This window comes from Anabas testudineus, chromosome 6, assembly GCF_900324465.2.
Source record: "Anabas testudineus chromosome 6, fAnaTes1.2, whole genome shotgun sequence".
Taxonomy (NCBI): Eukaryota; Metazoa; Chordata; class Actinopteri; order Anabantiformes; family Anabantidae; genus Anabas; species Anabas testudineus.
The window spans coordinates 18,303,898-18,331,184 of record NC_046615.1 but is presented as its reverse complement, the minus strand read 5'-3'; the positions used below and the strand labels follow the sequence as shown (position 1 = coordinate 18,331,184).

Genomic DNA, 27,287 nt, shown 5'->3' with positions numbered 1-27,287 from the left:
GGGAGAGATGGAGAGCAAGCAGCCAGACATGCAGGCAGACTGTCCGTCTCTGGTTTGTGGGAATGCGGTAGAGACGCAGTAGTAGGCAGCGTCCCGGCTCTGAAATTAGAGAGTGGCGTTAAGAGAAGGGAGCCAGAGCCAAAGGGCGTCTGGGAGCTGCCAGGGGCTGCATCCCCAGCGCACTGCCAAGACAAGATTTACTGCTGGGCTACACTACAAACAGTACACCGCTCCTGGTGCACTATCTAACTCAACAGCAGCACACCACTCATTGCACGCTATCAAGTTCACAGTGCTATAAAGATACCGCATCAACAGTGGGAAGTGTCGATGTGAGAAAGACCAGCTCAGTTTGATGCAGTGGGGTGGTGTAGAGAAGCAAGGCAAAGGTTGTTAGAAGTAAGTCTGAAAATAGCAAAGCATAGTGGGGTGAAAAACCACAATTGGTGTGGGTGGGAGTGGGTAACAGATACTGGTATGAAGGTGAAAGTTGGTGATGGAAGCTTGCTGAAATAATACTTTGCAGCAAAATGATGCACATCAATTTATAATCCCAAATAATTTTTTACTCTCAGTTATATTCACTCCACATTTTTTTTTCACGATGGCGAGGTCAACAGTAGAGTAACACTGTTAATGTAAAAGAGTGGTCAACCTACTAGCCGATATGCTGTCTTGCACATAATTAATGGGAAACAAGGTGTGTTACCAGATAAAGTTTCATAGCACTGCATTGTATTTCACATGGAACATAATGCATCATCTTCCTGCTAAAACCTTTCCAGGCCAAGTACTGAAATCCATGCTCAGTGTGGAAACTAATTTTCTCTTTTAGGATCAATAAAGATGTGTCCTCTCGGTGTCATCTTGCAATAACACAATGTCGCACAAGCACATTTGCTCACATACTGCTTTCTGGCAGTGAAAATAAACCTGTGTAAGATCTGGAACAAGATTTAATCAAAAAAGTTAAATAAAAGGAACTGGTTGCTGTGTGCTACAGCTATCGCTACACAAGTCCAGACACGCAGGATTCTGTATGTGCTTGTCTGCAGCGTGCGGCAATAAGCGTCCAGCAGCTACAGTGAAGCTGTGTGTTCCAGGATTTGTCTGAGTGCATGTGTTTCCTTTGCCAAGTTTCCCCTCTTTGTTTAGACCGGCCCGGTCAGTCCGGCTCCCCGCTGAGCACACTGCGGCCAAATACACACATATATCAAAGCGCAGCACAACAACAGACAGGGTACTCTTAGGGCAGAGAGGTGCTGGGAACAGGAGCAAAGGGGAGGTTAGAGAGAGACAAAGTGGTATCCATACGGGAAAAAGAGGGGGAACAGATAGACCCAGACTGTTGGGACAGAGGGAGGTGGGATGGCAGCAGACTCGCCCTTTGTAGTAGAAGGGCATAAAAGGGACAGAGGGTCATTGTGACCATCACTCCAATTACAGAGGAAAGGGGAGAATGTTTAGCAATAATCAGAGAGGTGAAAAATGAATAGAGTGACACCAATGACCCAGAGGAAAGGAAAGAAAAGAGAGGAGGGGAGAGCGACCACTCGCTGAGACGCAGTTCTACTGACTTCATAATAGAATAATATTCTAATAGAAATGTGTGAATTATATTTCTTATCAATGCTAAAATGAACTGGGGCTGCAGTTTGATACCTTCTGTAGCTTTATAATCTCTGAATCTGAAAAACAAACATTAACCAAAAAAGCTAAAGCAGCATGAGATAAAGTCCCAAGACTTTTTAAAAATCTTTTTCAAAACTTTTATATTTTTCTATCTTGTTTAAGTCGTTACATTATTACTTGGTTTTAGTTAAAATAAATATTTCCCCAAGCCTTTTCATTAATTCTGTTGTGATTATAAAATAATCTTTTGTAGAGAAAAAAACATCACAATTATAGCCTCAAAATACCCTGAGCACTAAATTACAGCAACAGTTTCTATGCGTGTGTGTGTGTGTGTGTGTGTGTGTGTGTGAACTTGTATATTTATGCATGCCTGAATATCCACTTGTATGTTTGTATATGGTTTAATGTATAAATATGTGTCCGTGTGTGTTTAACAGGCCCTTGTCTCTAAAGCGCTCCACTGGGTCTGGATCGGACCAGTCTAAACACACATACACACACACACACTCCTGCCCCCCTCAAAGCCATGCTTTTAGAGACGGGGGGCCCTAAATGCCTTACAGATGGACTCCTAACAAACACAACACTCTGTCCTGGCCCTCAAGTATTCTCAGTATTTGGCCTTGCTGTAATTTATAGCATACTTACCTAATTGAGATGCTATTAAGGTTAGTACACGCATTCTTTAGCATACGCCTACTGCTAATGCACATGATATAAGCATGACATACATGGCACAGTATATTTGCCCTAATATAGCAGAGTGAAGTTAACCACAGAGTGAGTGTGATCTATAGTCTGTGTGGTGCACTTAGCGCAACACAAATAATGATGTGTTGAGCAGAGACATGTCTGTACAGGCCTGGAGGGCACATTAGAGGGTGTTTTCTTCTTTGCACATGATGATGGTTTTATATCCACCAACGATTAGCGCAATTTCCAAATACAACTTAATACCCCTTTGATGACTTAATTATGAGTAAATATTGAATGTCAAACAAAAACGGGATAATTGCACCCTTGCTGCAGAAAAATGAATATTTTCCCAAATTAAGTATTTTCTGCCTTTTTAAAAGCGAGTTTAGACAGATATAAGAGAGATTTATGTTAAGTTTACATTAACATTAAAACCAGCATTTCGACTGTAGATGTACTGTATAAAGTAGCATATTTTATACAGATGTAAATTTGAGTGATTTAGAAAAGAAAAACACACCCATTAGATTATTGTATTTTCTATGTTTTAGGGAATAAAATAAATCAAGTATGAAGTATATAATAAAAATAAAACACATTTTCTGTTTACAAGGAAAAAATGCAATGTTTCAAAATACATTTGGATTAACTTATGATTATGTAACCAATTACTTAATGTCAGAAAATATGTGACCTCTGAAGGTTTATTGTGGAGGTAAACCTGGTGGAAAACGTCCCTTTAACTACTGTCCATAATTAAAGGCTGCTCCCTTGAGCTCTACACACCAACTTCAGTTAAAGTTGCTGGCTGCACAACAATTCACAATATTGTTAAATTTGCAAAAAATAGGATCAGACTAAAAAAGCATAAGCTTGTTTTTCAGACAGACATTTACAAGCTATGCAAAAGCATATTGTTGTAATTCCCCCGGCTTTTCTGTCTATTGCTATGAGAAAAAAAAATCCCATTCCTATAAAACTGGAAGAGATTTACCACAAGCAGTGGGCTGAATTTATCCTTAAGCATGCAGCAAACTCCTTTCTAAAAAGGCCACGCTGAAGCCTAGAGACACTGGCCACTATTTGTGCCGTTTGGGTATTTTTCAGCGAGTGTGTCTGACAGAAAGATAACACAGAGTACCATCCATCTTTGTTCCAAGTTGCTCCTGGAGAATTCAATCTTAAGATAGTGGAGTTAGACACATCAGTGATTAATCAGCTCTATGCTCATGTGTGTGTAAGTGTATGTGTATAGACCTATATGTGTCTCTTTGTTTGTGTGTGATAAATCACTGTCTAACTCTGTACAGGACACACAATGCCTCAGCCTTCTTCAGCCCACTGAAGATAAATTCATCTACAAGTGATGTGCTGACAATAGGAGGACAAGAAAATGATTCTTACTCAGTCCGCCACAACATAAAGCTCAGTCAGACTGGTCAATAGCTGGTGTTTTACAGGGGAAAGGGCAGTAGAAAGTGGGAATTTGTCAAAGAAAAATGTGGCTGGAGGCCGACCAACAGTGAGTATTGAGAAAGGCATGGGAACACACACTTGCACACGTACAAACATGAGGACACAGAGCTGGCGAATAAATCCTCAGGGTTGTTGGGAAAGCTCCTATTCACGAGTAATTCAACTGTGACACCAGGGCTTTGCTTTGTGCGTTACTATTATGAGCGACACGCAAAAGGTGACGCAACGCAGACGTTACACAACGTTATGAAATACATGCAGTGATGCGAGACAAACAAAAGTGACAGCACTAGAGATTCTGTTGCAAACAATTTACAGTTGAGAACTGAACTCAAGGGCACTCGAACCATTTGAAGCTACAACAACAAACTCCATCATTGTACCTCTTGTGCTATTCACAATAAACAATGTGGTGTAATTTCATTTAGCCTTGGACATCATGTTTGAATTGGGCATTATGTTTTAGCTGCAACACAGGTTTTATGCTGAAATTCTGTGTAAAGAGTGAATACATATTGTTGGATGTTGATTGAAACTGAATATAAATGGACCACCAACATTACAGAAAGACTGTGTTCAATGTTTATTTGGTCACCTTAATCCACAAACATAAAGCTGGCATATTTATCTTGAGCATGATAGGGAACGTTCCAAGTATAAAGGGTCGACAGGTTCATCCACCTGCTGCCCGAGGGGAAAAAGGAACTCCTCTTTACCATGTAACAGGTGTGCTGGGCTGTTAGGAGCATCGAAACAAAAAATTCACACGACAAGAAAGGACGTACAGGAAGGGGGCGGGTGCTGAGGTAAGAAAAATAGTAATTATGAAGGACAGGTGGCTCTGGCCTTCCTCTGTTCCACTTTGAAAGGATGCATGTTGCAGCAATGCATGAAAATGCAGCTCTGATTGGGTGAACAATGATTGGTTCCACATTGTTTAGGGAGGGGAAGCAGCGTGCATCAGAAGGGTTCCACTGATTTGTTTCCCCAATTATCCACCTTTCAGTTTTATTTTGACGTCATGTCAAGGCAGCACACAGTGAGAAGAGTGAAAGAGGGTAAAGCCAGAGAGAGAGAGAGAGAGTCGTAGGTAGGAGAGGCACTTCTGAACACAGGTTTATGTTTCCAATCAAGAGATTGTGATCACAACATGTAGCCCAGAGCAAATGGGCTGGAACTCAATCACTGAGGGAGGTCTTCAGGCTTGGAGCAAACATTGGTTCAAGATCATTACTCCTCTCTCCCTAACAAAGTTGGGTTGAAAACAGTAAACGCATGAAAACATTAGGGAACATCAGTGTTGATCAGCGTTCAAAGATGGGAAGGTAAACGTTAAAGCAAAGAGGGGGAAATCCTGAGCTGGCTGATTTGAATAGAGTATAAGTAGCTGCAGAATGCATTGTTCTATTGTATAGGACTTCTTTGTGTTGTGAGAACAACCTGACTATAAGGCTATAGTATTCAGTTTTAAACACAAGTTTCATAAAAAAAAACAAAAAACATGTCCAATCTTTTCCAAATCCACAAACATAATTTCACTTTCTAGTGAAGCCACCAGTCAGACAAACAGACAACAGATGTAGCCACACACCAAAACTAACAAACACATTTCATACCCTGTGATTTGCACATGGAAAGTCATAAAAACAGATACACAGGAAAGCACACATATTCAAACACCAGTCCAACTGGTACAACCGTCGTGCTGTATCATGCTGGCATCACGATCGGCATCACGACGGGATGAGAGAGGACACGCCTAGTGATACCCGTAGGTTCCACAACACAGCTGTTACCTTTTGGCTATGACTCACTGCACAAAGCAGTGTATGGATATTCAAACATTCAAGAATTATCACTAACCAGCCTACCTGGGAATCCACTCCCCACTCGACAGGGTAGAGAGCAGGGGGGAGGGGTGTGTATGATGCTGGCACAGACTGAGCGAACCCAGCCACAACATAGTCATATTAAAAGATTCCACCAGATGCATTCGTGTGATAACAGAGACACAAGCGGGTAAAAAAAGTCACACTCACAAAGAGTAATGCAGTCACACACACACACACACACACTGCTATTTATGAACGCCAAGGAAAGTCTAATCACTTTATCTCTCACTCGTACAGACAAAACCCAAGCACGCTGTGCAGCAGGAGTGTGCCTACCTTATCTTCCAGCCTAATCAGTCGCGCTCCAATAGTTGGGTATTCTTTATCTTCTCCCTTTCCTGGAGATTGAAAAAGAAAATCAAACACACTGAAAATACACACATGCAAACATTCACTGCGAATATACAGCAAATACATTTGCCTGTGCAACAAGGATTTACTGTCAGAAACCTGTTGGCCTCTGCTCTCTATACTGATTAAAAAGCAAAAAGCGAGCTGCTAAGTACAACGGTTGGTATTTATAAGTGATTACATACCAATAATAACACATTTATAAATATATTAATATGGATCTCTCTGAATCTTACACATTGCACCTTAAATTCAGTCCAAGGGCAGCCCAGAAATGCTTGCTACGCATATAGAAAGTGAACCAAGGAAAGAGGAAGGGAGGAAAGGAAGGAGGATGAGTAGCATGGGAGGGAGCTGTCAATGTGAGTTTTATGTGTACAAACTACAGTAGACTGTAAAAGATTCCACCAGATGCTTAATAAAGTGTGAAACTCACATAACTAATGTACCTACATTTGTTGCATCTTAATTAGGACCCCGATTTTGTAACGTGGCAGTCATTTTGTTTTCTTTCAGCCTGGAAGCCAGCAAACGATCTAATTTGTTCTTACAAATATATTTTCACTTTACTTCGTAGGTGTGGTAGCAGTATTTCTATATATACATATACACACTACATCACCATTTGAGATGTAGGCAGTGATGCAGAGGTGTTAAATCAAGGTATTCACAATGTTGGTAATGTCAATTTCACAAGCCTCTTTATTTTTAAATATATCAGTAGCAGTATGCCTTCATGCCCAGTGAAACACGCAGGGTGCTTAAATTCACACACACACATCAGGGACCTCGCCTCCTCCTTTCGTATGTAGTCTGGTACAGCTTGTGCTTGTATTTGTGCGTTATAAACACAGAGATGAAGTGAGGAGTAATCGCTGCCTATCAAATGTAGATTGTTGTATTTGCTGTGTGTTTACCTGGAAGAAACATTCCTGGCTTCCCCAGTGTGCCGTCAAGCCTGATGAGAAAGATAGAAGACACTAGATTGAGACATGGGGCTATTCAATTAACAGAAGTGCTCAGAACTTCTTAACTTATACTACGGCTGTAAGAAAAACCCACAGAGACGTTTACACGGGAGAATAAGTTGATGCAATGCTCCTTTTGAGATGTCAAACACTGAAAACAAACAACGAGAGACGGAGAGGATTCACTTGCACATGTGGCCTGTTAGTCATCTGTACGTTTCCTAGAACAGAGGAAGGACTTTAATATTAATTGTTAAGCCATTCTCTTCTTTTCATCACCTTAAATTAAGGCTGGAGTTTTATCATGGCAATCACATGTCTTTAATTATGTTTCATGTATCTCGCTGACCCGTGTGATTCAAAGCAGTCATGCATTATTACAGCGCGTTTGGAAAAAGTCAGACGTGGCCAGTTGTGATGTAGTTTTTCTTTTAGTTAAATTTTATTTAGGTATAAATCTTTGTAGGCTTACTAAAAAAATATGTCATCTTGGATTTTATATACCTACTAGAAGTTATCCTTGAATCAATTATTCTTTGTTTTGAAGCGTTTCATGTGAATTTAATTAAACTGTCAAAAAGATCTGACTTTTGTTGATTAACTGATACAATACATGGTTTTAAAATTTCACAGCACATTATCATGGTTCAGCTGAATTACAGCAAAAGGTGCTGTGAGGTACAGGTGATGCCCTTACATAAGTCTGACCTAATTTATTACCTAACTGACCTCCTTCATGAAAGAGTGTTCACTTTAAAAAGAGCAGGGAAGAGAACAACACAGATTGAAGATGGAATATAACCTATTTCATTTTAAATGAGAACATATGTTCTATGTTTTCTGACTTCTTCATTCTTCTTGTTACTATGAGATACTGAATTATCCAGAATGATGGCGAAAATGTGCAAAACGTTTCAATCAATTGACGCAGAGGTGGAGAAAGAAAAAGAAGAAGCAAGAGTGAGAAAGAATCAAAACATCCAATACACCACCTTCTCTGTAGCTCCTTGATGCGGACCATCATGTTGAGGTGGCCCTGGGAATACTGCTCGATCACGTCTCGCACATCATAGGGTTTCCGTGCTTGCTGTGGATCCATGAGCAAGCACACACACACACACACACACACAAAAACACACATACACAGAGGGACACAAAAGCCATTGTCATCCACAGCCTCTGTTGCTTGGTCCCCAAAAACATCCCCAACCTCCTTGGGTGCAAAGGGTTCATTGTTAAGTGTGTGTGTGTGTCTGCATTGACAAGTGCATGGTCACGAAGAAAGCCATCTTGTTAAGATCCTTTCACAGCTTTGTTTAGTGTGGCACAGACGTAAGCAGCATCAGAAAGAACCCAGTGAACTCTTTAGGCGATCCTTGCTATACACTGGGTAGAACATCAGCAGCTGAGTTCATTTAGGCCGTAATTGAAAACATGTAGAAAACTTGGAAATGGTAGGAATATAGGAATGATTCTGCAAAAACATGCAGCAAGAAAATTATGACCAAAGAATCTCAAATATGATTATATATTTTTTTTAAGTGCACAAAATTTCTGCTGACTTCAGTGCTACGTGAGGCCACGAGTGTGTGTAAGTGTACTGTATGTGTGTGCAGTACAGTGCCACTGAAGTCCTGTAGCAACAGAGAGAGGTTAGAAGATTTCCCATGATACAACGCCTGAACTGAAGTGAGCACAAAGAAGACATGCAGGTGCAAGTTTCAGGCATTTACATTCAAACAGGCACGTACACACATACACACATGCACAGCAGTGCTGCAGCTGATATATGCCCTTGGGGCTCCCCCTTTCTCTTCCTGTATAACCACATATACACACACAGCACACACACACACAGCACACTTCTCTCACTACATGTCTCACTCTCAAATTGTATTTATCTCTGTGACCCGCTCCTTCCTCATTCTCCCTCTGCTCGTCTGAATGTTCTTCTGCTTACCTGAAATTTCCTCCTGGCCACAAAGTACTGCATTCTGCGCAAGACTTTTACTGCTGATCTCTGGGCATGGGACAACCTGTGAAAGAAAGAGAGGCTGATACACTCATGTACAGAAAAACTTATGTCAGCACTCTGTCTGCCAGCTTTATCAGTAACAAGTGTGAATCTTCAACCTAGTACAAGTGAAACAGAAGAAACCCAGTTTCCATTTAGGAGAAGTCTCAAAACACGTCCCTCGGCTCAAAGCGGCACATCTGCGTCAACAAAAAGTAAAACCCACTGGTATGGAGCAGAAACCATTTGATGCAAATAACACACAAACTCATACATGCACACCATAGAGGCTAAATGAGATGCACTTGTATTTGTTTTTTTAAGCAGGCACTCTGTGTGATGTGCACTGGTGAAATGTGTCTTTGGATGTGGCATGCGTTTAGTCACTCAGTGAAAATACACAGTATAAATACAGACACATGCTTTCTCAATTGACTAGACAGTGACCCTGAATTTAGGTCAGGACCCAAGCATTTTAGTTATCATGTAAATCTGAGAAAGGTATACTCTTACTTTATGTTTTCATTTTCATGAGGAAGCTCCAAATACATCACATATTAATTAGACTATATTAAATGACCTGCAGAATGTCCTTTTGTGCATATGGGCCAAATGCTGGAAGAACATAAGCACTCTACAGCTTTCGGTTTCCTCATTTAATTAGGTTTTAATTAATTATTTCAAACCTAAACTTTATTAATCAGTGAGGGACACCTTAAATGTGAATATTAAATGCAACTAATTTTTGTTAGGAGATCAAGTGTTTACAGTAGGTCTGAGAGACAGGTCACCTTTCAGACATCTGCTGGTATCTGAGACATCAAAGTTATACTGGTAGGCCTCAAAAGAACATGTGTGTTTGTATGGCTATCATTGTGAGGACCAGTAAGGAAATGCACTAAATGCATTGGATGTTTGCATGTGTGCGGTAAGTGCTGCTGCTTTGAGCGAGACGGCAAGATACAAGTTCTTGTACACTTAAAGGACTCCAAGCAGAAACTGAATGACTTCATTCTTATGTCAAAGCCGATGCTTTTGTATGTAGGGAGTAATGAGTGTGTGTGTGTTGTTTTTAACGTTTCTCTCAAGCTATGTCCCAGTGAAAGAGGACACACCCTCTTGCGCACGCAAACTCGCACACACACATACAAAATGTACACACCACCCTCCCCAAACAAGGGTCTTTGTGGAGTCAACAAGTCGCTCTGAGGTCTTAATTAGGCCGAGGGACAACAAAAGGACTTAACAGACAATGCTCTGACATGGGACCATAAAACATGAACATCAAAGGCTGTCGGTCCGCTGTCTTTTTTCCTGCCCTCCATGCAAGGCCTGCTCGAGCTATAGAAGGAAATGCACACAAACAATACCAAACATAAAGAGCATGAGGCCCTTTTGGCCAAAAAAAAAAAACAAAAAACTCTACCCCCCACCTTCTACCCACCTCCTTGCTCTCTTCGTTCATGGATGAGAAGAAGGATGTTTTTTTTTTTTTTTCCTCCCATTTTCTGTGTGACTCGGAGGTTCAAGCGTAATTGGGAAAGAAAACACATGTAGGAAACAAAAAACATGTGCGGTTTTGATCGTTGTACAACTGTAGCCTACTCCCTCCTTGCCCTCCTCTCGTTTCCTGCATTTGACACAAATGTGCACACATGTTCATTGGTATATGTGATAAAAGAATAACACGGAGGGGTTTTTGTACAACACAACACCCCCCTCGCCCCCACCCCATTAAACATTTGGCATACAGAAACTGAAGGAATGTAATTCCCACATCTCTCCACTGATCCTGCCCTTCAAACACTTGTCAGCTCTAACTCATCTCCTGCCTCCATTTCTGTTTTAGTGTTTATTTTTAATTGATGCCAGTGTCTTCTGGGGACTCCTTTTGAGTCAGAAAAGCTCATCTCTCACCTACACCAAGCTCATTAAACTGTTAATTCACCTGAGCAGTAAGATAAATACTCTATGGGAAAGCTGAAGCTTGAATCTCAATTTCTAACTCTTCTCAACAGCCTTACTATTCCTTGTTCAACTGTACAAGCTTCACATGTTGGAGTCTTGAACTGGCCTTGTCCCTCTGTCTAAAAGCTGTGACAGATTTAGCCCCATGGCCTCCCCTGGACCCTCCTCCCTTAATAAGTTTTCACTTTTTTTACACTTTCAGATGGTCACTTTGGAGATCTTAGAGTTGTCAATGGCAACTCTCCTTCATCCCCCCACACCCTTGGCTTTTTTCTTTGGCAGGGGACCGTCAAATATCCTGTGCTTCCATGGTGCGCTGCAATAACCTCAGAGTCAGTCAGGAGAATGAAGCCTTAGACAGCAATGTGCTATGGTCAGGTCCCAGCAAGACTGCTGGCCTGCTTGTGTGTGCATCTGAGTGTGTGTGTCTGTGTGTGAGATAAGCTTTATGACTGGTGCTTCAGTCTATCAAAGAGATGTGCTCCTCTTCTGTTCTCCTCAAAAACAGACATCCCTTTATCATATCTTGGAAGGATAAGACGACTACATTCTTTCAAGCATGTTTGATCTAAAAGTGATGGCGTGCCAGAGGGTGCCGTGTGAAGAATTATAAACGTCCACTGCTAAGACATTATACCATAAGAGCAAGGTTTACTGTTTAATGAGGAGTCCACAAAAATTGACCCGGTTTCATAGGAACAACAATTTTAGAAACTGACGCTTGACAGAATAAAGTCACCTTATCCGTACCACATGTTTTGTAAAGAAATAGCATGTCACTCAGTGTAACAATGGGGCTTGCGGATATGTTTTTAAATTAGGCTCTGAGTCTTGACAAATTCTGAACCTGAAGCTGTAAGAGCGACGTGTATGGCATGCAGCTGGTTAAATATGGCCTCTAAGTCAATAGCTTCTCTCTTCCCTTTGCGTCTGCTTCACTCCATGTCCTTTATACACAGATCAATAGATGCTGTTCAGGACATGCCGGAGATAATTAACAGCAACAAAGACACATCAAAGTCCAGTCCCCATTAAAGGCTAATGACAAAGAGAGAACAGAGAGAACAAGCCGTGTTTGATGTGTGTGACCACAAGGAGACACACAGAGAGAGAAGCCAGAGATACTGCAGATTCACTTTCACCATCATTCCCTCAATAACACATTTACACTGTATGTATATGCAGAAGTGTACAGCATAAAGCAAATGCAGACAGATGCATGGCTTCCATCATGTTGTTTGTACAAAGCATCAGCATATAGTTTGATTTCATGCATACAAAATGACACTGAATAAAAGTCTCCTATAAAGCTCATGAAAGAATTTCATCAAGGAAAATAACCCCTCTTGAGAGATGGTCAACAACATGGTGACCTCAGAAAGGTCCCACCCATGGTTAGTGTTAATGATGCAAAGTCACAGAACCTGTTATTATTTTGGGGAGGACAGAGACACACACAGCTCTTTCCCCACCACACAGAGAACACTACTCTAACAAGTGGTCTAATGACTGGTGAACTATTCTTGACATGATTCGATTTGAGTCTTATGCCACAGCTTTTCCTGCTTCCTAAAAGTGGCATATTGTACCTTTAAATATGTTTTGGAAGGTGCAGCAAAAAAGATCTAAAAGAGATTTGAACAATGGTTACCTCACAAATGAGACCAGACTAATTTAATGTTCTAAGGTGTAGCCTAAAGAGAGGGTGGCGGCTGCAACTAGTCTTCAAAGTGAGCCTAATTAAAGAGTTGGGTAGATTTGGGGTTAATGACCCCCTCTTTGGTCCCAAAACTTCTTCCAGTCTAAATGTTAAGCCTAACATGTATCAGTAATTTTTCTTTACGCCACTATGGCCATGGAACAGTTAGTCAGTCAGACAGGCAACCTATTTTAGCCCTACATTTTCCAGGAACTTTCACTTAAAAGTTTTAAATGAGCAATGGAGCCATTAGCTCTGCTAATGTGCTGACTTTTAAAAAGCCAGTGATAAATAACCCAGAGTTTGAATTTGATTTTTTCTTTTTATTATACAACTACAGTACACATTTTTAATATTGTTGTCTTCATGCAACACTATGAATAACATCCAGAACAGACTGCCTAAAATGTGCACCCACCACCACCCTTTAACGGCAAAGTTAAAGGGTGGTGTTTCAGTTTCAGGACCATTACCGTATTAACACTTTTGACATCAACACTCTCATAAGCACTAAGCCTGAATGCACGTAAGCCAACGCTTTGGTCTTGATAGTGAAAATGTAGGTAATATATTTACACTGCATTGTGGGACAGAAATCAACACCTTTTGAACCACTAATATGTGTTGGGGCTTGGAAATTCACAGCAGGTTTAAAAGAGCAGCATATGACACGTCACAACACTCAACACGTTTTTTTTTTTTGTTTTTTTTTATAAGCGTGCACACTGGTGGTATTTTAACACATATTGTCACTGACAGATGTGCAGCTAATTAGAACACACAACAGTCTTATATCAAAGTGGTATCGTGTGAAAACTCCAGAGAACCAATATTCTCACACTTTGAATTCTGTCTTTATGATGCATCCAGTCCGTGCCATGGCCGTTAACTAATGCGTGACAAATGATATGATTCACTGCCTCCTGTTTCAGAATGATATATCTGGTGTACAGTAGTTTTCCTGTTACTCTATATGGTTCCAGTGCTTTGTACCATCTCAGGTTGTCAGCTTTAAGCTTACACAAATCAATTAGAGATCTCGTGTGTTTTTTTTGTTTGTTTGTGACTGTGCACGTGCATGTTATGAAGACAGGAGGGCGATTGGGTTTCTCTAGAGGGGAAGGAGAGGGAGAGGTGGGGAAGAAGGATTTATAATCCATGGCCTAATAGGATTTGTTGCTGTTTAGCAGGATTAGGCATGTTAGAGAAAGAATCTATTTATTGCTGCCAGTCGGGGGGTCCCCTCGCCTGGGTGGGGTGGGGAGATTTTTTGGGGTGGTAAGTGGTAAGGTGAAGTTGGGGGGGGAGGTTTCACATTGGATCTCAAATTTTTTTTCCCCTAGCCATTTACTGGGACAACCTCCGAGTACCTAAGTCCACCCCTTCCTCTATGCTCTTAGTCTCACAACCACCTTATTTGGATTAAATCTCTTTCATAGTGCTCTAATAATCCAGGCACATGAGCCCAGTGGTTGGTCATGCTAATACGCATGCTTGTTCATGTGTGTTTTTCAGTATGTGTATATGCAGGGACAATTAGCACCACTTTGCCCTTGAGGGAAGCAAGGGCCTGCTGGAGGTGGCGGTCACGGACCTGCCCACGTTCAGCCTGGCTTAACCCTGGCTATGGACCCAGCAGGAGCACAGAGGAGAGAGAGAGAGCAAAGAAGAAGGGAAAGAAAAATGGAGAGAAAGGAAGAGATGGAGGGTGACCTGTGGGCCTTCTTAGCTAAGGGGCTTCCCTTTCCTAAGCCAATGGCTTTAGATTATAAAACTATGGTCCTTCTCAAAAGATCCTTATTCTTTCATTCATGTGTGTGGGGGCTACAATGAGGGGGCTTACTGACATTAAAGACTGCTGTTTAATTAGGCCGTTCAGCAGTGGTCAGCCTTTTTGCTCATGCTTTCAGCCATGGGCCTGGTCGACTACTCTAATAGCAGATGGCATTTGCTGTGAATGTTTTGTTTTTCTGAAAGCAGACAGTAGCATTTTCCATCCTCGATTTATTATTGTCACATCTAAATGAATAAAGAAGCACATATGCCACTTTAATTTGTTGAAAACTTCCATCTCAGTGTGTTTAGTGGTTTATAGTAAATAAAAACATTCATGAAAAGAAATAATGGTGGATTCCCAGTGGGAGACAGAGAAGAGGATTTCAGATTAGAGATATGTCTGAGAGGTCTTGCCAAACATAATGTTGCAAACGTCTTTCAAAGCATGACGAGGAAATTAATGGAAACACTCCAGCTAATGAACAACCACACCAGTGTCTGTTTTAGCTTGGTTTTCTTTTACACAGCCATAAAAGATAAGAGGCAGGCTAATAAACACAGACAAAATTATCTGGTGACCAGTAAAAGGACTCCTCCATTTATTTCTTTCCATACCTCATGTTGTCCAGAGTCTAGTTTGTTCGCTTTCTGCACACCAGCCTTCTTAGTCAATAATAAAATAATATTATGCTGGAACTGGAGGGAGCGGCAGCACTAACAGTACTAAGTTGTAGTGGAGAGGAGGGATTTATGGCAACAGATGAGCCTGAGAATGTCTTGGCAGACTTGCTTTAATAGCTTCCATTCCTAGTCCACTGTACAATTAGCACACTGCCTCTGTCTCCAGATCTGTCCCTGCCTGGATGGTAATTACACTAGCAGCCTAAACACACAAGTAGAGAGGCAGACAGGCAGGCAGGCAGATAGACAGGACAGAAACAGAAGGGCTACAGACAGAGTCACATTATTGACAGTGCAGTTTCTTCAAAATGCACTTTACTCAATATGCAGACGCTCTAATAGGTTCCGTGTTCTTAATAGGTTCTGTGTTCTTATAGTTTATACAACCAGGAGAAAAGCATTTTCAGCCTCTGTTATGATGGCTGCATACGTGACATAAAACCTGGACTTAAGTCAAACCTAAGTCACAGAGATGAGAACCTGAGACTTGACTCAGGACTGTACTTTAGTGAGGCTTGAATTACTTGGGACTTCCCTGGCTGAAGACTCAATTGACCCGAAAAAAAACCAAACAGCATGTGCCCCAAAAGATTTGAAAAGCCTACAATCAAATAACACCAGAGACTTGACTATTCCCTCTTGACCGAGAGGGAATTTGATAAAGATGTGTATTTAGACAATGAGGTGTTGTGAGGAATCACATCTTCAATTTGCTCTTTGTCTCAATCAGTAATTCAGTTAGTTACATTTACTTTTCTTTTACTTATTTTAATACGTACGTAATTAGCGTTTTGTTCTCGCTACTGTTGTCAGTGTTTTATTGTATTACGTTATTTTAGGGTGTGTTTTAGTATTTCATTGTTGCTACTATTAGAGTGGTCCAATTCCTCGTTTTAACTTTTGGCAAGGAAAGCTGAGTACTGTGGGGTGTTGTGTGACTGGAACAAATGACAGATCATATCAGTTCTTCTATGTTCATGCACACAGCGAACACGTGAGCAAAACGAGGCACACTGTTATATTTTAAAGGCGACTACTACACACAAGAATCCCACCTCCACCAGTATGTAAGCAGCCCAGGCGAGGAAATACGTCTTGCTTGCTGCTATAGTGGGATCAGATGACTGTACACTGAGAGTTCATAGGCCCAGGAGGAGATGAAAGATGATCAGGGGATTCGCTGGGTGCAGCAAGGTCTATGATTGGTCAAATTGACCCTTCTAATGTTCGGGCGAGATGAGAGGTGGAGAGGGGAGTGTGTGAATGTGAAATATGGGCCCATATCACTGCTCTTAGCACTGTTTTGAGCATTATTTAAATGTTTTTAGACAGCTGTTTCAACGACATTTGAATACAGTTTGAGGCCCCATTTGAGGTGCTATACTACTAACATATTATCTTACAGTGAAACCTGAGCATTTTGAATCAATACGTTTCATTTCATACCCCCTTTTAACATTTGTTCAACATGTTCGAATCTTGACTTCCAACATGGTCTAAAAATTATATTTGTTCATTTGTGTCAAAGTTCTACAACAGCGAGCAGCCAGATCTGATGATCCTGAAACTGTGCTCCAAAAATCACAAAATCTAATTTGAGTGGGGGAGCAAACAATAGCCAGAACGTTTAGGATGATGTTGAAAACAGGAGCAGCTGCCAAACTTCAGAGCAAAGAGTGAACAGAGAGTCCAATTTATAATCCTGAAAGATAAGAATAAACTCAGATTCTAAACAAAAGCCTGAAGAAAATGTGTTACGGTGCAATAATAACCTAAAGTAATAATATGTCAGAAATAAGAAATGATTTAATCTCTGGGCCAGTCAACAGAGAGCAAGCTATGTGCCAAATGTCAGCCCACAAATACAAGACAGATTCAGAGAATCATGCACAGAGCTGCACAATTTGTTGTAACTGATGTAATAGTGAACTAATAAAAACAATGCAGTGTACAGACGAGTGTATTAAACATGATGAAAAATGACTTTTAATACTACTCCACGCTGACAGACAGAAAAAACAGATATGCTGGTATGTTGCCCAGAGCATTAAATGACAGGCTAAAGTTCAGAGGCATTTATTTGTCGTAATACTGAACTAACGTGAAATCAGCTGATATTCAACATGCTTCACCTAACAACACGAAGCGACAGCAATGGTTACATCAAACAAAAAAAACTATAGGGCAGGAAAGAAATACAGAGAGAGAGAAACACTGCCTAAATAGGAAAACAAAGATGCAGAAGAAGAAGTGTGGGATCCATCCTGTTTTCCAAAAAGCCTGGTTATGAGAGCGGTTATCTGAAACGAGGCACTGGGAACAGGGTGCAAAGCCATAATTGGATGCTTGTCCCCGGCCAATTTTTCAGGGCAAATTATCAACGCATGGGTTGGATTGCTGGAACCACATTGCGGAGGTGGGAACAGTGGGAGCTTTGAGGGGCCAACGTGACGCGCTAATAGAATCATTTAGCACACTGGGATAACGACAGCATGTGATGGATGGAGCAAAGGCTCGACATCTGCTGCTGGTGCCGTGTCAGCCTGCTGACTTACTATGGAGGTAAGCCACACTGCTAAAGGTGTGGGCATCAAGTGTGACTGTGTGTTCGAATGTGGGTTCTGACACTGAGCTGTTTGTATAAGCATGGCATAGGCCATCTTGGCAAAATGCACAGTGTTCTGTTCACTGTATCTGAGTGTGTAAATCAAATGATGACTGGGCATGTTGCTCCAGGAAAACCTGGAGTGCCTCATCCTGCTCCTAAAAATAGCTGTCACTCACAGCTTACCACTGATCAACATTACAAAGTCAAACAGGCCTTTGATTTACTGACACACAATGCTATACTGGATTCACCACTAGAAAGATAGATAGAAATAATTAAAATGCATTACAGTAAGCATCTTCACAGTATATTCAACAAGTACCCAAACGTACAGTGTACATTAGTGAAATAGAAGAAGTAGGTCAGGCAGCCTGGGTTGTGAAATAAAGTAAATATTGTTTATTTTCGGATTAAACAATGTTGGGAGCAAGCAAATCTCTAGTTTGAATCATTAATATAGTTTTTTTTTCCCAATAAAAAGACAAAAAAGATCATTTCACAACAAAATTCCAAGGAAAAATAACATCGCAAGGACCACTATAGCAGGTTGAAGCATGGTTTGTATCTTGAACATAATTTAAGTTATTAAATTATCCACGAGACGTCTGTATGGTTGATTTTGATGCTTAATGCTATATAATAAAATGCTAAAAACACATTTATTTCTTTTAAATAATTCTATTCTGGTTATTTAATTATTCACTACAATTCACTTGAGCCCATTTCTTCCATTTCATCATGATATGACATAAGTTGCTGTGAGAACAACATAAGAAAATAGCTCAGTAGATAGTGTAGTAGTGTAGGATCGTAAAGTTGAGTGTTGTGTATGCTACAGCTGGACTGAGGCCAGCCCAGAGGGGAGGATATTTCATAGATGAAATCCTCTCCATGCAGGAGGTGAGGTAGCCTGGAGCTGTCACGAGTGGTCCTTGTCTACCTCTGCATGGTGCACACTGCTGCACTATGGGAAGCACAAGCTCACATACTACACACACAAAAGCACATGTGTATTCAACGCTCCTCACAGATAAGGATACACATACTCGTACAAAGAACAGCCTTGAACACATGCACATAGAAACAACAGAGAAAGAAAGGGGTGGCAGGGGGAGTAGCGCAAGAAAAAGGAAAGAGCGAGAGAAAGGGCAGCGGGAGAAAGAGTGCAAGATAAAGAGAGTGAAAGAAGGGCTTTGCAAACAAAAGAAAAGTCAGTTACACACTGGGTGCAAGGAGGACAGGAAAAAAAAAGTAGGAAAACGAAAATCAGCAAAAAAAAAAAAAAGCAGGAGGGCAAAGGGAAGAAAATAACCCTGCCTTCAGCCTCGGAGAGGGAGGAGTGAGAGGAAAGGCAGCGGTGAGGAAGGAGGAGAGAGAAAGAGAAAGAAGACATAAGGAGAAAAAGAGAGAGAATAGAAGAAGAGGAGAGTGTCAGGGCTAGGGCTGATTAAGCCTGGGGTCTCCTCTCTGCAGAGACACGTGCGCAGACTTAATCAAGTCGACGCCAGCCAGCCACATTTCCACATTACTCCCTGGCCGCTTGCCTGACAGGTCCGAAAGAGGGAAGAGAAGAGGAGCTAAGAAGGAGTCCGCCCACCCCACACACTCACCCTTCTTCCCTTCCTCCTCCCCATCGTCCACCACCCGAGGGCCCAAAGCGATGCCAGAACACATGTGAGTGGTGTTGGAGGGAGTGTGTGGTGTAAGTGAGCGAGCAACAAGTAGAAATGGTACTGACTCCACTAAACATTATTAGCTGGAAGTACCCGCTACTCCTACTGAAGTTTTACTTACACCTCTGTTGGTTGTGCAAGTATGTCTGCATGTAAAAAATGATGATAGACTATATTGGGCAACTGTGGATCAGTGATGGTGATTCAGCTCCCAGTTCTCCTGGTTGAAGGGTCTTGGTATTAGTTATTATTATTAATACATGTATTAACTATACACAGAGTATATAATATGAAACAAGCTGCATCTTCACAAAATGAGTTCAATATTTCAGATCTTTTCTGAACAGTCATATTTGAACATAACACGAATGACTGTGCTACTGCTTTTCTTTGAGTGACTTACAAATGTACACACAAAAACATTCATAGTGAAAATACATAGTACACACCCTCAACCACACACTCTCGATTTCATACACTCGTTTTGTATTCTTGACGTCTTCTCCCTGCAAAAAAAAAAAACTGTACACCTTCTCTTTCCTCACTTGCATTCTCGTCCACTGCTCCTATTTCACTTTCATGCTCTTTCTTCTCTCCTCGCTCGAGGCCAAGTGGGTCCGGGCCCAAGGTGGGGTATAGCGATGTCATTTAATAAGCAGCTTAACTCCAGCACACACGCCGCAGAGAATGACCTGCACAAGCAGCTACACTACAAAAAAAAAAAAAAAAAAAAACTCCAGGCAAGACTGTTCTTTGTTTTACACTGAATCTTAATTGATTGCGTTTGTGTGTGACTCTGTCTCTACAGTACATTACCATACAGTGACTTAAACAACTAACTAAGGAACACATGCCATCTGCACAGCCTAAACTCTGAAGCAAGGGGAAATCTGAGCAGTTGTTAGTGATAAAATGTGGTATTCATTGTAGATATTATGTGCATGCAGTCTAAAATATATTCGGCTTAAAATAGAATGATGTTTTACCAGTTGCACAGATACTTTTTGCAGCGGAGCCCAGTGTCATTTCACAACAATCAGGCCTGCTTACAGCATTTCCAGTAATGAGTCAACTTCTAATCTCCTCGAGTGAAAGTCCCTGATAGAGATGGAAACAGAGAGACATTAGGCTCTATGCTGCTGTTTCTGAAGAAGTACTGAGGTGTAATTTCAACGTATCACAGGAACAAGGGCCAGTCTGTGCCACTGTAATCTCTCCTAAAATTATGCACAGGTGGTTTGGTGATAAGGTTAGTGGATGTAGATACACTCTGCGTATGTGTACATGGGCATGCACACTTGTGTATCCTCTGGCACCACATCAAGAATAAAGCCCAGTGTTAAACATATGCATGTGTATGAGCGCACAAACACACAAAAGGGGCTTCAGAGGCCTCCTCCGACCTGTGAGTGAGGGCTAATTAAATGAAGGGAGATGACAATGAACAAGGGCCTCCCATAGGCCAAGCCATCACTCAGGGCTGCTGTAATGAACACCCACCTACAGGTGCTGAGCCCTAGACAACTTCTCACATGCACATGCACACACACAAAATACAGTGCCTTGTTTAACACATACGGTATACTCAAATATGCTTCCATATGTAGTTTATTATTAATGCATGAACACATATGTTACCACTACATTAGGTTTCACACACTGAATGCCTGATAATAAACAGCAGCGTACTGACACATGCACATCCGTGCACACCCACACACTTCAGAGCTCTGTGGGGCCCTTTGGTATTGTTTTGCTAAGGGTTGTCACAAGTGTAGCACTGACAGTTCATTAGTGAAGAATCTGCCATCGGAGACAGGCATAATCTGTTGAACACGTGTCACCTGGTGTGCAGCACATGAAAATCCATCAAACAGTCACACATGAATGCTAAGTGTTATATAGACAAAACTTGTTGAATGTGAAATGCCACACAGTCTCATAGGATCTGCCTGAACATAAAATAATAAAGTCTCCTGAATACTTAATCTACTAGCAAGGTGTCATTTCTCATGTATTGCATGCTCGACTTGATGAAGGCTCTTGAAGGAAATGGTAACCAAATGTTCCCAATACACCTTGTTGTTTTCATTTCAAATTCCAATTTATAATGATCTGCTGCATGACTAATCTTGCCAAGGCCATCCTTTATGGCGAAGCAAAACTTAAATGTATTTCCCTCCAAGATTAAAACCAGGTCTCCCCCACTGACTCGCCTTTTCCATTTCCAGTGAATGATTAAACTTCACCATTTTATTTCCAAGGAACATGCCAGGTTATGTGCCATGGCTACGCCTAGAGCTCAACTTCTGCCTGAGTTTTATGGACTTAATTAACGGACCCTAATTGCTTCTGAAAGGAAATAAATAAGGCAGCCAGCGGAGCGCATCCTAGTGTTAACGGATTATTTCCTCTCTGAAAACAACAACAGAATGTTCTGGTTCACTCCCTCGGGGCCAGTTAAAGATTCTCTGCCTGAATATTTCCTGCAGATGGGTTATAAATGTATAGACTTGGTCTTCCTTGTGTCATCAGGAACTGTGTGCCTGACAAATCACATTGAAAAGAGATTGAGTGGAATGAACGCTCATGAGTTCTGAAGACATTATTTTCCCATGTCACTGTAGTCATCCATAAAATTAACCTTGGAAAAACATAACTGAAATATTGAGTTCCCTCCAACTTGATGTTTGAAGCTTGCACAATCCCAACACAATCACAACTCAGCATGTAATGAGAAAGGCATCTAGTCAAAACAAAGGCAGCTCATTCAAATTATTATGTTCCCCCAAGCCTTCTTTCCTGGTCTAGCGCTGCACTGAAATGAGTCTTAACATCAAAGTCTGAGGAGGAAGTGACCCTCTTCCGCTGTGTCAAGTCGTCTACTACACCTGACACCTGATCACGTCAACATGTACACTGTCTCAGCCATTTAGGTTTCACCTTCTTGCATAAACCTTAAGCATGATATCACCCAATGGTGTAATGGTAGGTTTGGGGCCACAAACACCCCAAAGGGCCAGGAGATGAGCCTGGATATTTTATATGGTGGGAGAGTTCACATTTTGTAGGAGAGGTTCGTCCTGCAGTGGAATGCAAATATTTAGTTTTCCCCTGGTATAAAATGAAAATTACACAGTGCGACTGGAATACCTGTGTAGCTACCCAGGTGACCGCCAGCCTGGCTCCATGCAACAGGACGTAAATATAGTAATTACCTACAGGACTTGTGCACAGGAGAGTCGTTTAAATTGTTATTGGAAAATGATTCATCACTAAAAATGAACTTGCGCTGACTCAGCAGGACTGTGGATGACACAACCAATCAGGGAGGCCATGAGAATGTTTCTCCGCGATTTAGGGTAGACGTAAATATTTGTTGCTCTGTGATAACGAGCTCGGATTTTATTTGAGTGGAAGACACAACAGCCAAAAGTCGGGTCAACAATGCAGCTCCGGGTTCACACTGAGCGGGTGTGTGTGTCAGCGAATGGGAAGGGAAGAGGCGTCGTGACGTTAATGTCACAGAGACGTGCTCACACTGTACGTTGACTCCAACATATACTGTAGCTGCAGGCACTATGAAAAAAAAAAAAAGGCCTCTAGCTTTGTGGACACAAACACCTCCACTGTTTACATAGTGTAGTCCGACATGGTGTACAGTGACCACTGGTGCACTGTGTGAGTGAGTGAATGAAAGGAAGAAGGAGGGAAGAAGAGGGAGAGTGCCACCTACAGAGAAGACAGAAAACTAACTGCAGTGACCTTGACACTGAGTGAAAGAGACAGAGGGGAAAAAAGAGAGAAACTCTGCATCCTGTGTCTGATGCAACAACTGATGGATATTTCTACGCTATATCAACATGAGTTAAGTATTATTTGTAAGTGAGCTAGTATTTGCAGTTTGGTCTGTGTGCGTGTGTATGTTTAAATGTGAAAACAGTCTCTCCTCAAATCCACGTCTTTTCCCCATGTGTGCTTTTGTGTATTTATGTGACTTAAGTCTTAGGGCTCACTGTGAGCATGTCAGGCTGTGTGAGTGCTTAAATGGATTTTCCAGAGGCCTTCAACACCAGTGCCATGTGTGAGAGGTTCTTTCCCTCGTATATTGGCCATGACACACTCCCTCCTTTCCTCACTGTGCAGCATGGCAGCCAGCAGCACCTGCTACACCATAAACACACCTGCAAAAGTAAAACAGTAAAACTATGGAAACACCACACACAAAAGAACACAATACAGTAGGGATGACCACACAGCATGCATAACGAAAAGACTACACATACACTATGTTCTTGGCCTGCTTCAAGCACATTTAGGCTGCACAACACTTGTTTAATTGTTTTGAACATCAGTATAGTATAAAAATTGAGATTCTCAATTAAGACAACAGCAGATATTTTAGGGGATGTGGGAGAATAGGAGGACAATGATCAGCTAGAGGTGTGCCTTTATACTATATGCTGTACTGCAGAGAAAAGTTACTTTTGGTTTTCAATTACTAAATAAGCCTAAAATTATATTTATATATATAAAATCTGCATTTGGATAACACAGTAGTGTAGTAGTGTCCCTGCACGTCTTGCCAGCACAAATCCTGACCTCAGATTTTTCTTTTTTCTGGACTCCTTGTAGCTTCGGGGCTGGCATTCATCTTCATGGAGGACTGGTCTAACTCATTGGAGGCTGAATGTTTATGAAACGAGCTTGTTTCCTTTTCTCTTCGCTTCTTGTGTGAGAATTTCTTGTTATGATCTTGTTATTATGCAAGGACGGGACAGATCCAATCTTGTCAAACTCTCCAACAAGAACTATCAAGTCAGCCAGCATATGGTTTTTGGTGCAAGATCTCTTCTGAATGTTTAGTTTCTTAAGGATAGCAGTTTTTAAAGAATGAGGAGGAGAGTAACTTCACTTCCCCACATTGCAGTAAAGCTGGTCCACCAAAATCTGCGGCTATCACACATCATTCCAGTTTCTACACGGGATGCACCGGTGTGAGCAGCAAGTTAGCAGAGCAGCACCAACAGCTTCTGTGCTCCATCTGTGTCTACACAGGGTACATTCAGGCACAGTAATGCGTGTAGGTCACCTGCATTTTGGATGTGCACAGAGCCCAACGTACAATCACTGCAGCTAAACACATACTGTAAAACACAAGTAAACAGTCTGGAAGCACAAAAATACACATGGGGTCACTTGTACGGGCATTTAGTGTGAGTCCCATGCTAGCCACACACAGTCTGTGTAGACAGCTGGATTGTCGGAGCGTATCTGTTGCATCAGAAGGCCAACTGAAAATGCAGCTGCCTGACACGAGACGACAACCTTGTCTGCAGCTCCGTAAGGCTGTACTCGAGCTAAATGCTGAAAAAGCTCATTTGCAGTTAGTTGTAGTTGTATACAGTTTAGCATTTGGTACATCAGCCAAGGTGTATGTGCATTTTAAAGCAACCCACATGTATGGTAAGATGTAACATATATGCATGCATCCAAAGATAGTTATAAAATAAAGTGAGTAATAAGAATGCAGACGTTGACGTAGTACATCTCTGTGCAAAAAAAAAAAAAAAAAAAAAAAAAACCTTGGGAGAAACCCAGCAATGAAGCGACCAACCACACTGCCCTCCCTCAATGCACTGTGACTAAACAGCTTGTAAACCGCACCCAAACTTTTGACAGCTTTGCGTATGAGCACACATGTGCCTCGTAACTATTATCTATAAATGAAAGAATAGAACAAAAGCAGCAGAAATCAGGGGGGAAAACCCACAGCTCTGAATGTTGGTTCATTTTAGAAACTGTTGTTAAAAGAAAACCAGGAGGGAGATAATGTTGGGTTCAGTGGTAATAATGTGATTAATTCTGGATGTTTATTTGAGTGTGTCACACTGATGCGATGGGTGACAGGTGCTGAAATCCAGTCCAAGCATGGACACTGGATGATGGTTTGCAGATGATGGCGTCTTTTTCCCAGAACCCCTAGCAACTGGACCAAGCCCAGTTGGCTGACTGATGGCAGTAACGGGACTGCTTCTCTTGCTCTCGCAATTTATTTCTCTCTTTTTACTCCCTCCTCTCCCTCCCTCTTCTCCCCACCCCAGCCTCCCTGTCCAACTTCTGTGGAAGTGCCTAATAGACTCAGAGCTGGAAAATATGGACTTGGAAAAGAAAGAAAAAAGGTTGTGTTCATTTTTACTGATCTGATCTATGATCATATTCAAAGCCTTCAAATATCAGGGCTTTGGCCAAAGTAATATGATACATTCAAACCTGGCGTCAGTGATTAATCGGAACAACGTCTGTCACGTGTTTCTTTCACCAGGGAGAGAGGAGAAAAATACTGTATATTCTGTCTTGTACAGTATGTGTAATGTGCACTATGACAGAGAGTGTTCTCTAAGGGTGCATGTCACAATTAACCCTGTGCTCTGTGTGTGTGTGTGTGTGTGTGTGTGCACGCTTTTGTCTGTGTACGCCTTTCCAGAGAAATTCCTCCGTTGGGGTTAGTCAGTCAGCCAGTTAGTCATTAGGAGCAGAGTTGTCATTGGTGAGCCTGAAGGTCATTCATCATCCAACAAGCACACAGGACAGGGACAGGGGAGCTCCCACTCAGCCAAACATACACACCTACACACACACACACACACATACACACAAACCACAAACTGAAAAAGGCACCAGGAGGTTTTGTATAGGAAAAGCAACTTGAGATCTATGCATGAATAAGATATGAGACTCCCGAACGAATGTCAGCATGCAGACACACACACACACACACACTAATACTACATAAGCACACTTGCCCGTTTAGAATTCTCCTGTCTCTTAAGTGCATTAACATCTTGCAGGTTTCCGTTTCCTCCATGCAATTTGCATTGTGCATATATTCACTACCTTATAAAGAGACTTTTTGCAGACCCCGGGCTCATCAGCAGTGGGATTGAATGAAAAGAACAACATTTATATCCAATATCGCCACACTGCTCAGGGCCCTTTTTTATGTTAATGCATCACACATGGAGGCATATTCCTACTTTAAAAACAATTAAACTGTTTAATTTGCCTGCCAGTCAAATCCTTGCTGCTTTGTCAACCGTGACAACCACATTTGGAAGGGGAAAAAAAGAGAAGCTGATGTTTTCAAAAGATAATAAGCTGCTGAAAGGAGGATATCTGCATTTTCAAACATGCATGTTTGTGTATTTGTGTGTTGTAGGAGTGCATGGCAGTGGAAAGGCTCCATCTTTGAGTCTATGGCCCTTTTAAGTTTCAGTTTAAAAAGGTTTTACACTATCAGCAAGATCTTCGGTCTGAACTACAGGTCAAGACAAAACACCTTTATTCACTTCCTTTTCATTGTGGTTGATTGTGAAGTTTTGGCAGAAACTGAACATAATATCACTTTAAAAGTTCCCTCTGCGTGACTGGGGCTGGTGGGAGCTGAGATTTGAACCGAATATCACAAGTCCCTGATTTAATCTCATAATAGTCTGCTTTAATGTCCAAATGCAAGACATATGTGGCTTCGCTTTAGTTTGCTCACTCAGGCCATGTAGTACAATCTCCCAGGGCAAGACCCAGGAAAGGGAATTTGCATTGGAACTGAAGCGTTCGTGCTAGTTTAGTGTGATTCTAATTAGCCGAGACATTATAAGCACCCTTTGGTTAGTAGATTTAGAGGAGTGTTTATGGAAGACGTGAATTTGGAGTTTGATGTGCAAGTATCTGTGTGATAAATGCTTGAAATTTAGATTACAAACATTGAAAGGGTCATGATGAACAAAAGATTAAACAATCTGACTGTTGATGGAAGCTCATGTTCTCCTACACACACACACACACACACA

General features: G+C 41.5%; 1 protein-coding gene across 1 annotated transcript in view; it reads right to left on the bottom strand.

Moving 5' to 3' along the window:
* The window catches only part of kcnq1.2 (potassium voltage-gated channel, KQT-like subfamily, member 1.2), a 134,609-nt gene that overhangs the window by 42,233 nt on the left and 65,089 nt on the right, over positions 1–27,287 (bottom strand). The window contains exons 14-17 of the mRNA XM_026364583.1: positions 8,979–9,054; positions 8,011–8,105; positions 6,968–7,008; positions 5,976–6,037 (exon numbers count right to left, since the gene is read on the bottom strand). Coding sequence (XP_026220368.1) covers positions 5,976–6,037; positions 6,968–7,008; positions 8,011–8,105; positions 8,979–9,054 — 274 coding nt within the window. The remainder of the gene's footprint in view (positions 1–5,975; positions 6,038–6,967; positions 7,009–8,010; positions 8,106–8,978; positions 9,055–27,287) is intronic.